The sequence below is a fragment of the Hyperolius riggenbachi genome, chromosome 10 (genome assembly GCF_040937935.1).
Source record: "Hyperolius riggenbachi isolate aHypRig1 chromosome 10, aHypRig1.pri, whole genome shotgun sequence".
In the NCBI taxonomy this organism is placed as follows: Eukaryota; Metazoa; Chordata; class Amphibia; order Anura; family Hyperoliidae; genus Hyperolius; species Hyperolius riggenbachi.
Window position 1 is genome coordinate 213,792,828 of NC_090655.1, and position 12,345 is coordinate 213,805,172.

Consider the following 12,345-nt stretch of genomic DNA (forward strand, 5'->3'; position numbering starts at 1 on the left):
ATTCATTAATTCATTAATTATGCAATCAAAGTTACATATCAATACCCACATATATATGTATTAATGAATTAATGAATTTGTGATTGTTGGGTGGCCAGATCGCACCTTTAGGGGCTCACTACCCCAGAACTTTTTTGCTAAACTGAGTTTAGGCGTGATAAAGGGCTTTTCACCAGCGTGCTAACTGTTAGCACCGCTTTGTGAATCAAGCCCTCTGTGTGTCATGTGACATGCAGAGACAGAAGCCGCAAGGAAATAGACTGTGCGGTAGCTACAGTGAAGAAAGGCATGAGGAATTGTCATGCTAGCTGTAAGAAGGTAAAGTATCAACCCACTCTTTACCTTGACACAGGACGGGGTCCCCTTAGCCCCCCACAATTAATATCACCTATCCCTGTCAGCCACATCTCACAGTGACCAGCAGTTACAACACCAACACCTGACTACCTATACTGGAGGCACCTACACCTGGCTACCTATGGGGAGGATGGAGACCTTCAACTGACTTCCTATAATGGGGCACCTATGCTTGGCACCTACACATTAGATGTTATACTGGGGGCAGCTATACCTGGTTACCTACCTATACTGAGTCTGAGGGCATTTTTTTTTTTTGGGGGGGACGCACTACGGCTATAACGCGTGGTGCAAATTGTCGGTGCTGTGCTATCATTCTAAATGGGAGGGGGGGTGTAACTGTCCCATTAATTGTTTTTATTAATACTTCTGAAAGGTTTTAGCCTTCATTTTAAGTGTGTCACGGAGATCTGAGCATTCGGCATGACGTGTCACAAGGTCAAAAAGGTTGGGAACTACTAACCGCTATCATAGGAGATATCTCAGGAGAAAGTGTGCCTATCACTAAAACCCCCTCTCCTATGCCTAACACTAACCCCCCCCCCCCCCCCCCCCCCTCTCTCCTCTGCCTAAGACTATGGTACGGATTAGAATGTGTGCCTCTTTAAGGGACAGTCAGTGACACGACTGTATACTCTGTAAAAGCACTGCTGAAGATGTCAGCGCCATATAAATAATTAATAATAATAATCACTGACATTATTCCTTCCATGTGTCTGTCTGCTTCCTCCTGTCACTTCAGGTGTTATTGGGTGGATCCCATTCCCAGAGGCAAATCGCCTCATCTCATTTAATTATACAGTACAATATAAAATCATAGAGACTGCAGTTACCTTACTTACCACAAGATGGAGACATCATCGCTCCTAGTTGGAACGCACAAGCAGAAAAAGGTGAAACGCACAGACAGGAAGAGATATAATCTACACCGGAAATTTAGGGTGAGATGCAGAAAGTGGAGAACAGACCAGCTAGAAGGATATTAATTTGTGGCATTCCACATCAGCCGAGCTCCTTACAAAGCCTTCTCCAGGCACAGATAAAACACCCTCTGATATCTCTGCAAGCTCAGAGCCCAGATGGTATAAATAAAGGCTGCACAGGTTCCAGGAGACTAGTAGCTTCTTCAAAATTGCACATAGCAGCTAAATTGACTTTAAAAAAAAATTCTGTCAGTGGAACCGGCGTCTGGATTGGACAAACAGGCTCCTGAATCTACCGTATTAATTGTCCACCTATTATGTAAATAAATCCGGAATTCCTTTTCCTCCACACCTAGGGGGTGAACTCATTTAGCAAGGCAGGAAATTTGGTCACCCAGCGGGTAAGCTCATAGGGAAACTCTACTAACGTCATTGGGTGGACAGCACTCTAGAACGTTTAGGTTTCAGACAGGTTGTAAATAACTACAACCACAAAATTCATTTACACCGCTTCGATTTCTAGAGGGTGCTGTGATTGGAGAACTGTTTCCTGGACTGCTGGGTCACCTAAATCATAATTATTAGACTTTATCTGGTAAGGAATGTGTCTGGATGTTGACTATAATTGTGTGCAGCAGGATGTCAGTGTCTATTCCTCCATGGAGGAAGGGCAATATTTAGTAGGACACAAGGATCTCATCAAGGACCTAATGAATGATGGAGAATCAGATGCTGCTCCCATCGCCAGGTAAGTGGAGAATTTCATTTCTTGTAGAGTAGAAAGCAGTATTACAGGCCCACCTAGATCCCTTATTATCTAATAATCACATGAAAACTGTCTATGTTTATGTTTCCTGTAGATGGACGCTTTAACAGAAACTCACCAGAGAGAGGTACAGGTCCTCCTTATTCTCTGAAGTGTGCGCAAGTAGATCACACCATGGCCCTCCATTATCAGGTAGGTGGAACAGAAGGTCACCTGAGACTTCACATTGTGTGAGATGGTACATCGGTTTATTACTGCTCACAATGCTTATTTGGTATCATTTTGTTGGCTTAGGAGAAAGACCTGACTAAAGGAAAAATGGAGAGTAAGGAAGAAGTGATGCATACGAGGGGTCAGCGGCAGTCTGTGGAGGAGGATGCAATGATTAGGACAGTCAAAGTTGACACAGAGGCATTTGTAAAGTGTAATCACCGGTCTTCAGTGGAGGGTGAAATAAAGATGACCATTAAAGAGGAAGAAGACGGGACATATGTGATGGGTTATCAGCAGTCTATGGAGGAGATTCAAAAGAAGAGGACAAGCAAAGAGGAAGAAGTAGAGATGTATGAAAGGAAATATGAGCCGTTTACAGGTGAGACCTTTGTGAGGGATGAGCAGCTGTCTGCAGAGGAGGGTGGAATGAGGAGGATAATTAAAGATGAAGAAGAAGAGACTTATGTGAGGGATGATCAACAATCTACAGAAGAGGAAGATACAGTGGTTACAATTAAACAGGAAGACGCTCGCACAGAAATAAGAACAGGTCAGTAAACATTACATTTTGAAACATTTCATATCATTATTACTATAGCGTGTTCATTGCTTACAGACTACTAGCTGCAGTAGGTACCCAGGTCCTATGAGCCTGTAATAAGCTGATAACTGTCACTGTCTATTACTGTACAAATATCTCTCTCACTGTCTATTACTGTACAAATATCTCTCTTTGCCCCCCCCCCCTCCCCTCCACATCCATCCACTGTCTCTACTCAACACCCTCACTATCTCCACCCTCCCTACCTCTACCAGGGAAGTGTACAGGGGAGGGAGGGGGGAACTAGGTGCCAGGGAACTGTGGAACTGTATAAGGTGAGGGGGGGGGGGGGCTATTAGACACCAGAGAACTTTATAGGAGAGGGAGGTGACCACTAAACTTTGAGGTTGACTCGAGACTTGGTCCCAGTGATTACTTTTGGGCCACTTTGTCATCCAGCTTCCCTACTTTCTTCCAAACTAGTTTGGCAGTTGGACTGAGCAACTAACATTCAGTAAGTGCTTTTGAAAAAAGAACACCTTGAGAATTCTCTATGATGTACTAATCTAAAACCTGACAGAACTGTCACATTTCCACTACCTGCTGTAAGTGACAGCGACATAGGAAAAAAATAAATTTATAGTGCATTTTGCTGTGGCAGAAATGTACAAGTGTACATATCTGTATTTGAAATTTTTAGGATTTTTGGGATAATTGTCCTTTTAAAGACCGACCGTCCTCTTCATATTCGACTGGCTCCCTCTGTCGATTAGCCTAGTGGAAGCGATTTCTTTCACTGCGCATGTGCGGTCCAGAGCTTGCACATACGCAGTTCAGAATTACTTATCACCACTCAGAGAACATAGGATAGGCTGTGGGGAGATGGGGAACAGGAAACGGGAGGGGCCTGAGCAGCATGAGAAGTCTCAGGATTGAGTAATGTAGCCTAGCATTGGCTTGAGTCAACTATCCTGCTTTGTGTTGTCCTGCTTTGAGCATCTATAAATATAAGCCCTAGTTACAGCTATTCAACTTATTAGCCGCTTCAAAGGAATTATCTCGTTTGAGATCAGTGCACTGCTTTTGAACTCAGTAGGCAGAACTCGTTGTGCTGTAAATTCTTGGAATGCTTTAATGTCTGTCTGCTGGCAGAGAATATAGAAACTGAAAGCAGAAGTCCTCTGTAATTGTCTCATACTTCCCCCTAGTGACAAGTGGCCATAAATACACATGACAGCAGTACTAATTAGTAGCAAGGAATGTAATAAATAACACATTAAAAAAGGTGCTAAAATAAATTGGTCTGGAGCACTTGCAAGCCTTTAAATAAATTGGCTGCTAAAGAGTTAAAAAAAAGTTAAGTAAAAGAGTGTCCAGGCAGCATGTAAAAAAGTAAAATCAATCGGCACTAGATGGAGCAGGACACCTAGACGTTTACCAAGGAAAGCAGACACCACCAAAAGAATCGACTCCGGCCAAAAGATCACATGAGGCCCAAATTCTAGCAGTTTATTGTCATTACATGACTACATTTGAGTAAATGTTGATTTTATTTTGTTCAAGAATAAATGTTGTTCATGGAAAATAAGACATCCCCTTAAAATAAGCCTCAAGTAGACCATGTCTTACTTTGGGGAACACAGTAGTTGTGTCATGTCTGCTAATGGCTCCTCTTTTGCCAGGACCAGTAAATTAGACATGAGACTTTTGTAAGGGCTCATTTCCATTTGAGGCGATTCGCAGTGTTTCCTGGCTTGGAAATTCGGCTGGGAAATCAATTGTCCATTGTAATCTATAGGCTGCTTCCAAATTTACATGCATGGAATAAAATGTAGTGCCTGCAGCATTTTTTCGGACAATGGCTTCAATTCATCAAGCATTACCGCATTCGGTAATGCTGAAAACAGCTGAGTTAACGGAGCACTTAAGAAAATGTTAATTCATCAAAGCTGTTACCGAATGAGAAGCTGAAATGACACAGCAATGAGATAAATTACCGACATGTGCTCAACAAATGTTAATTCATCAAGGTTCCCACACTCGCTAACACATTCGGTGTTTATCTCAAGCTCTCCCCTGTCGTTACAGGCTTCGAAAGCCTTCTGTGTGAATGTTTTCATGATTAGCAGGAGCAGGCAGCCCATAGAAACAGCCCCTGTTCTCCTGCAAGTGCCGCTGATAGGTCACACAGGCTTCTCCACACAAGCTTTCAGACCCCCCAAGCAGTGAGCAGAGAGAACGGGTCAAAATATATCCCCAGATTCCCTTCGGTGGTGTAACCCTTTCAGGCCCTGTTTGATAATGCAAAGATGCTGGTGGTGAAATCACCAAGCATGGCATTTGTAATGTCTCCAGGAAGTTCATCTACGTTGAGGCAAATAAATAAAATGTTAAGAAAGACTGATCGACAGATTCAGAGCAGCAGAGGCAGTATAAATAACAGTAACTATAACACCTTTACATCTAAAGGGATGTCTGGATGCCTTCTATTGTTATCAGCTTGTAACAACACATGGACATTCCAAGCTGCTCTGCACCACTCTGCTGTTATCGGACAGCCTTTGATGAATTGAAGCCTAGTAGTTCGGTAACTTAACGAACCTCTACCACACATGGGAAAATATTGATGAATTAGCACAGTGAAGTGTAAAATACCGAATGCGGTATTTTAAGGACTGGGGTTTTGTTATCGAACACCCTTTGATGAATTGAAGCCATAGTCCCTGAATCCCCATAGCTGTGCTTGGCATAGCTAGAGGGATTAGGAAGCGTACTCGCATCAGCACACATGTCTTGGAAACGGACGCCGGCACTAGTGGAAACCAATCCTAAGTGTTTCTGTCAGTAAATTTGCTACCTGGCATTTGAATCACAGTGATCTGAGGTCTTTGAGTCTTGCTGTCTCCACCCAGCACCCATCATCCATGATATAAGGCAAGACAAGCAAACAAACAGCTATTTTTGATTAGGAGGTCCTAAGCAACATAGCTTTTCATTCTAGTCCTCTACCCCCTGACAGTAGGTGACAATGTTTCTCTGTTTTGCAGTGCACAAGGTGGTCATCGGGAACCCATCAGAAATTTCTCTAATTTTATCTCCAGACTTTACACGGGGTGATGATGTCACAGATGACTCTTCAGAAGAGACCACTGATTCCCCAAATATCCATACTGGGATTCATCAGGGTAGACCTCAGCAAAAGAAGAAATTTCCCTGTCCTGATTGTGAGAAAAGTTTTGGACATAGATCGGACTTAAAAAAAACATCAGAGAACTCACACAGGAGAGAAGCCGTATTCATGTTCAGAGTGTGGGAAATGTTTTGGCCGTAAATCCCACCTGGAGAGACACTATAGAACTCACAGCGGAGAGAGGCCGTATTCATGTCCTGAGTGTGACAGATGTTTTGCACGCAAATCCCACCTTGAGAATCATCAGAGAATTCACACAGGTGAAAAACCCTACTCGTGTCCCGAGTGTGGGAAATGCTTTGCAGCTAAATCATACCTTGGTACACATCAGCGAACTCACACAGGTGAGAAACCGTACTCTTGTCCTGAATGTGTGAGAAGCTTTGTAAGTAAATCACAGCTTGTGAAACATCAGAGCTGTCATATGGTTGAGGAGCCGAACATATGTTCTGTCTGTGGGAAATGCTTTTTACGTAAATCACAACTTGCCATACACTTGAGATCTCACACAGGCAAAGAGACCTATTCATGTTCTGAGTGTGGGAATCGTTTTGTACATAAATCACAACTTGCCACACATCTGAGGTCTCATACAGGGGAGAAGCCTTTTTCATGCTCTGTGTGTGAGAAATGTTTTGTATATAAATCACAACTTGTCATACATCAGAGATCTCACACAGGTGAGGAGCCGTTTTCATGTCCTGAGTGTGGGAAATGTTTCCTACGGAAAACACACCTCACCGACCATGTCAGATCTCACACGGGTGAGAAGCCACATCTATGTCCTGAGTGTGGGAAATGCTTTGTGTATAAAGTACATCTTGTCAGACATCTGAGATATCATACCGGTGAGAAGCCATATCCATGCCCTGAGTGTGAGAAATGTTTTGTAACAAAAGTACTGCTTACTGACCATCTCCGATCTCACACAGATGAGAAGCCATTTTCATGTCCTGAATGTGGGAAATGCTTTGGACGTAAATCGTACCTTGACTCTCATCAGAAGTTTCACACAGGTGTGAAGCCATATCCATGTCCAGAGTGTGGGAAATGTTTTGCACAGAAAAGGCAAGTTACTGTGCACCTCAGATGTCACACAGGGGAGAAGCCATTTCTGTGTCCTGAATGTGGGGAATGTTTTGTGGATAAGCGATGTCTTCTCAGACATCAAAAATACCACACGGGAGAAAAGCCGTATTCATGTACAGAGTGTGGGAAATGTTTTGCATATAAATCATACCTACTTATACATTTGAGATCCCACAGGGGAAAGAACCTTTATTCATGTTCTGAGTGTGGGAAATGTTTTAGAGATAAACCACATCTAGACACACATCAGAGAACTCACATAGATAGGAAGGGATCTGTGTGCTGCTGACCAAGGCAGACGTGTCTAGATATACAGGTTCATCTAGTGGGAGGGGTTCTGCTAGGTTCCTAAGAAGGAACTTTAACCAAGGATTGAACTTCATCCTAATCAGTAGCCGATACCCCCTTCCCCATGAGAAATCTTTACCTTTTCTCAAATAGATCATCAGGAGGGTCTGTATGACTGATAATGTGGTGAAACACAGTGCAGTGTTCTCCCCAGAATTTTTTTTTCATCCGGGTGGCAGGAAAAAGTAGCTGGGCGGTATACACAGGAGAGGGGGCAGCCAAACTATCGATATTCTACGGGCTGCATAGAGCTGCAACTTCAGGGGGAAACTTGCTGTTTGAGGCTGTAGACACCAGAGACCATTTTTTGGGTCGATTAAACTTTGTAAAAAAAAAAGCTGCTTCCATTGACTTGCATTAAAATCACGTCGGCTATTTTTGACGCAATTTTAAATCAATTGAAGTCTCTTTTTAAAAAAATGAAAATGACCTGAAAACCGCTCTCTGGTGTGACAGAACCCTCATTATTACCTTGTTCCCATCGGTTTAAATCCCCTGCTCCTCTCGCTGGTCCATCAGGGGCAGGACTAGTTTGATGTGACGCCAATCACATCTGAATTTTCTCCCCTCAACAACCACTGTGCTGTCAAGTGTGTCAGGAGGAGGGTAAAGATGCTGCACACAAAGGCAGTGGATGTGCCGAAGCAGGCAACAAATTTCAAAGCCCAGGAGGTCTCCTTCATGTAGTTCCAGTCAATTCCTGGCTGACGCCCCCTAGCTGCCAAGCCCTGGATCCTCCTCCATTGTGGAGGGAGGACAGACGGGCGCTCACCAAAATTAGCCAGGCTAAAAGTAACTAGACAAACATTGCAACTGCAGTGTGATGTCAGAGCCATGACAAAGGTAATGTTCTTCTTTAAGGTTACTGTAAGGGAAGCACTCTGACCTTGCAGCACTACAGTGCAAGGTTGAGTCCCAGTCAGGGCTCTATTTGTTGGATGCTTTCTTTTGATGTTCTGGTTTCCTCTTGCATTCCAGAAACATACAAGTAGGTTAACTGACTGTAGATTGTGGTGGAGACATTGGATTATGACCCTGTAGAATAGTTCACTCTCATTTCCTCTTCCATGGCTGCACTGATCAGCCAGTCCTTGCAATTTTTGTATGACAAAATCAGTTGAAGGCTAAGAGCACCACTGATTGGTGTAGACCCTCATGGACAAAACATGTTGACTGGCTAATCATCGCCATGCATGGGGTTATGAAGATTGGCTGTTCCTACATGGTCTAGTAGAAAGAGTAAGACCCTTTCTGATGGTTAATGGAGGGACACATCGCAGCTCCACAGATTCACTGTTTAAAGTCATTGGGAGTCATTTAAAAAAAAAGCCAGATACTTACCTAAGGAGAGAGAAGGCTCTGGGTCCTATAGAGCATTACCTCTCCTCTCCCAGTCCCCTCATTGCAGCTCTAGCTTCCCCATTTGAAACCCCTGCCAATAGGTCTTCGGAAGTCTCTGGGAGCCGAGTCCTCCCGAAGACAGGCGGCTCCACACTGCGCACACGCGAGTGCGTGAGAGAGGGCACTCGTGTGTGCGCAGTGTGGGGCGGGCCGTTTTCAGGAGCACTCAGGCTCCCAAAGATTTCCAAAGCTTCCCCTTCGGTGGCAGAGCGAGCAGTATTTCACCAAATACTAGACCTCAGGTATCTAGCTTTTTTTTTTTAAATGACCCCCAATGACTTTAAAGGATCAATATCATGAAAAACTGTAACATTTGAAATACATACTGTACATATAAATGGTATATCTCTCCCAAAGTAAAATGCACTATAAATTACTTCTTTCTATGTTGTTGTCACGTAAAGTAAAAAGAAGAGATCAGGCAGATTTTGGACTAGTCACTAGTCCGTCTCCTCGTGAGGGAGATGGACTACGAGGTTGGCATCGGGGCCGTCCGGTTCTTCCTGGATGATGTAAACCCTGATGTCCAGCCCCACAACTTCTTCATTGTTGAGGCGCTATGGTATGTGTTAGAGCACAATTGCTTCATGTTTGGCAGATCCCACTATAGGCAGGTGCGGGGCATATCGTTGGGTGCGGCCTGCGCACCTGCCTATGCCTGTCTCCATCTAGGCCAGTGGGAGCGCCAGGATGTCTTTCCTGGACTTGCTGATTAGGAGGGATGGGGATGCTCTACGCACTACCACCTTTCGGAAACCTACTGCTGGAAATACTCTCCTCCACGCCACCAGCCATCATCCGAGGCATCTTAAGAAGGGCATTCTGTATGGCCAGTTCCTGCGGTTGCGCAGGAACTGTTCGCTTGAAACGGATTTTGATAGTGAGTCCCTTGAGATGTACGACCGATTCCGGGAGAGGGGGTACCAGCATGGAGTGTTGTGCTCTGGCTTTGAGAGAGCTAAAGGGCGCAGGAGGGAAAAGTTGTTGGAGACTGGCAAGAGGAATAGGGGGGGGGGGGGGGGTTGGGATGACTCCACCCGGTTCATAACCCCATTCAATTCAAACTGGGATAATATCCGGGAGATCCTGACCAAATATTGGCCGATATTAAAAACTGACCCTGTGGTCAATAAGATTGTTGGTGATTGTCCCCTTCTGGTAGCTAGACATGCCCCAAACCTGCGTGACGTCCTAGTGGAATCCCTGTATGTCCCCATGAAGAGAACTACTTGGTTGGGAAAAGGGAAGACAGTGGGAATGTATCGGTGTGGCAGGTGTGTTGCATGTGACATGATAGTACCATCAAAGATGTTTACTGACACATCTGGAAGGAAGCAGTGGAGAATCAAAAATTTTTATTAACTGTGACACAGAATGGGTCATATATCACCTGGAATGCCCCTGTCACAAATTATATGTAGGGATGACGACCCGAAAATTAAAAACAAGGGTTATGGAGCATGTTTCCAATATAAAGAGTGGACTACAGGAAAATGGGCAGTTTAAGAGCTCAGTGGCTGAACATTTTTGCATTGTGCATGGTGGAGACTCAAAAGGCCTTAGAGCTATTGGAATAGCCCATGTTCAGGCAAATAGGAGATGGGGAGACCGCCTTAAAGTCCTAAAACAACAGGAAAGTAGATGGATATATCTGCTGAACTTGCTGGAACCCGCTGGAATGAACAGTGAACTAAATTATACTTCTTTCCTACCATAATAATAATAAAAAGAAGTAAAGATCAGTGTATGCTAGAGAGTGGGGGAGTGGGAGAACCATATGACCAGGCACTAGGACTGTAAATGTTTATAACTTTAAACTGCAAGACCTAAATTTGTCCCTCTGTGATTCAACTCAGCATGTGCTGATTAGCATGAATGGCTGGATCCTGACGCTGTGTAAACAGGATTTGATGTCCAGGAGCTGCGGATGATCTGACTGGCGTGTGTGAGCTGATGGACTTTCTACACAACTTACTGATATTGATCTATGGAGGTGCCGCTTTGGTGGTTGCCATGGTGAGGTCCAGAGTAGAGGGGAGTGGAAGGAGGAAGTGGTCTAAATCTCCGCCCCAGTACTGGACTATGCATAAAATGCGCAGCCTAGCCAATCACAAACCGCGCACATTCTGACGAAGCTCCCAAAGGGGGCGGGTGCAATGCGTAGGTGGGCGGGCTCAATTCCCGTGGCCTGGGAGCTCTTTCAACAGCCGCAGCAAAGACGCTGAATGCACGGTACACACTGGGATACGAGACTCTCTTATCTGGCTCCCCGCTATGGCATCTTGCATGGTGGGTTGAGCTGATACTTGCACCATACGTCTAAGTCAATCGGGATCCATACAGTGCTGGTTTGGAGTGATGTGGATGCCTGGCAGATGGCGCCGCCACACAGTAAAAAGCTGCAAGAGTTGGTGAGATTGCCTCAATCTGTGTAATTGCAATCTGCGGGCTGAAGAGATCTTATTATCCAGGTTGATCCCCGCAGCATAGGTTCCCTCTCCCCCTCTCTGAAGATTCAAGGAAACAGTCAATTCTGGTACCGGAAAGGGGGTGTATGTGTGGAGAGTGCCGTGTGTGGGAGCAATTGTGGATGAGGTGCGCTCTATCTTGGCCATTTTTAATTGTTTTTATTTGGTTGGTCTGAACTTATGTGGGTATGGTTCCCTAATAAAGCTGAATTTTTTATTTTCATATACCCATGAGTGACTGTGCTTTTTTGCTTATAGACTTTAAAGGATCCTCAGTATATTACCTGTATTTTTTACAAAAGCACTCTCTGGAAAAGATCTAAACAAAAATATCAGCCAGCTTCCCTACTCGCTTGCACACTCAGTCGCTTGGCAGTTGGACTGAACTACAGTTCAAGTGCTTTTGTAAATAAAGAAATTACTGAGAATCCCCCCTGAGGTAATGGACTAGTCCAAAACAGATCTGTCAGATTTTCACTACCTACTGTAAGTGACTGCAACATAGGAAAATGGTAATTTTTAGTGAATTTTACTGTAGGAAAGGGTACAATATGTATTTTATATTTTACAATTTTTTGCAATAGTTGTCCTTTAAGTATTAATAATTTATAAAACGCCAACATGTTCCGTTTTGCTGAATTTCATTTTCAGGAGGAAGGGTAAATATTCATAAATGTTCATAGATACACTCTAAAAGGCTTGTTGGTTTGATGCGGAGATCCCCTTTAAAGACGGAGGGCAAAGCAAAGTGAGGGCGGAAGAGCTGGCACAATTTATGGTTCAAGCTAAAAAACTGACATGATTGAAGTTATGGACTGATCACGAGACATATGATGTCATAGATTTGATGTATTTCAGGTGATTTAGACACAGGTTCACTACAGAAGAGGAGCCCACTTATTCTCTGATGTTCCTCTATACATATTTATTTGAAAATAATATTGAATTGCCCTTTATGTTATTTTGTGTTATTCCCTCACTTGAGACTGTCTGCATTATTTGAGCATTGTGATTTTCTTTAGTTGAGTTTACAGTATATGAGGGATCTC

The 12,345-nt window shown here is 43.9% G+C and overlaps 2 protein-coding genes across 2 annotated transcripts; both read left to right on the forward strand.

The window, feature by feature from the left end:
- The first annotated feature begins 1,318 nt into the window (after window positions 1-1,318).
- On the forward strand, window positions 1,319-6,137 carry LOC137534400 (uncharacterized). Its single transcript, XM_068255896.1, has 4 exons — window positions 1,319-2,028; window positions 2,141-2,238; window positions 2,341-2,809; window positions 5,848-6,137. The coding sequence occupies exons 1-4, from the start codon at window positions 1,995-1,997 to the stop codon at window positions 6,129-6,131; spliced, it is 885 nt and encodes a 294-aa protein (XP_068111997.1). The 5' UTR covers window positions 1,319-1,994; the 3' UTR covers window positions 6,132-6,137.
- Window positions 6,137-9,814, forward strand: LOC137534399 (zinc finger protein 300-like). The gene has a single exon (XM_068255895.1). The coding sequence runs from the start codon at window positions 6,415-6,417 to the stop codon at window positions 7,366-7,368; it is 954 nt and encodes a 317-aa protein (XP_068111996.1). The 5' UTR covers window positions 6,137-6,414; the 3' UTR covers window positions 7,369-9,814.
- Window positions 9,815-12,345: the final 2,531 nt, after the last annotated feature.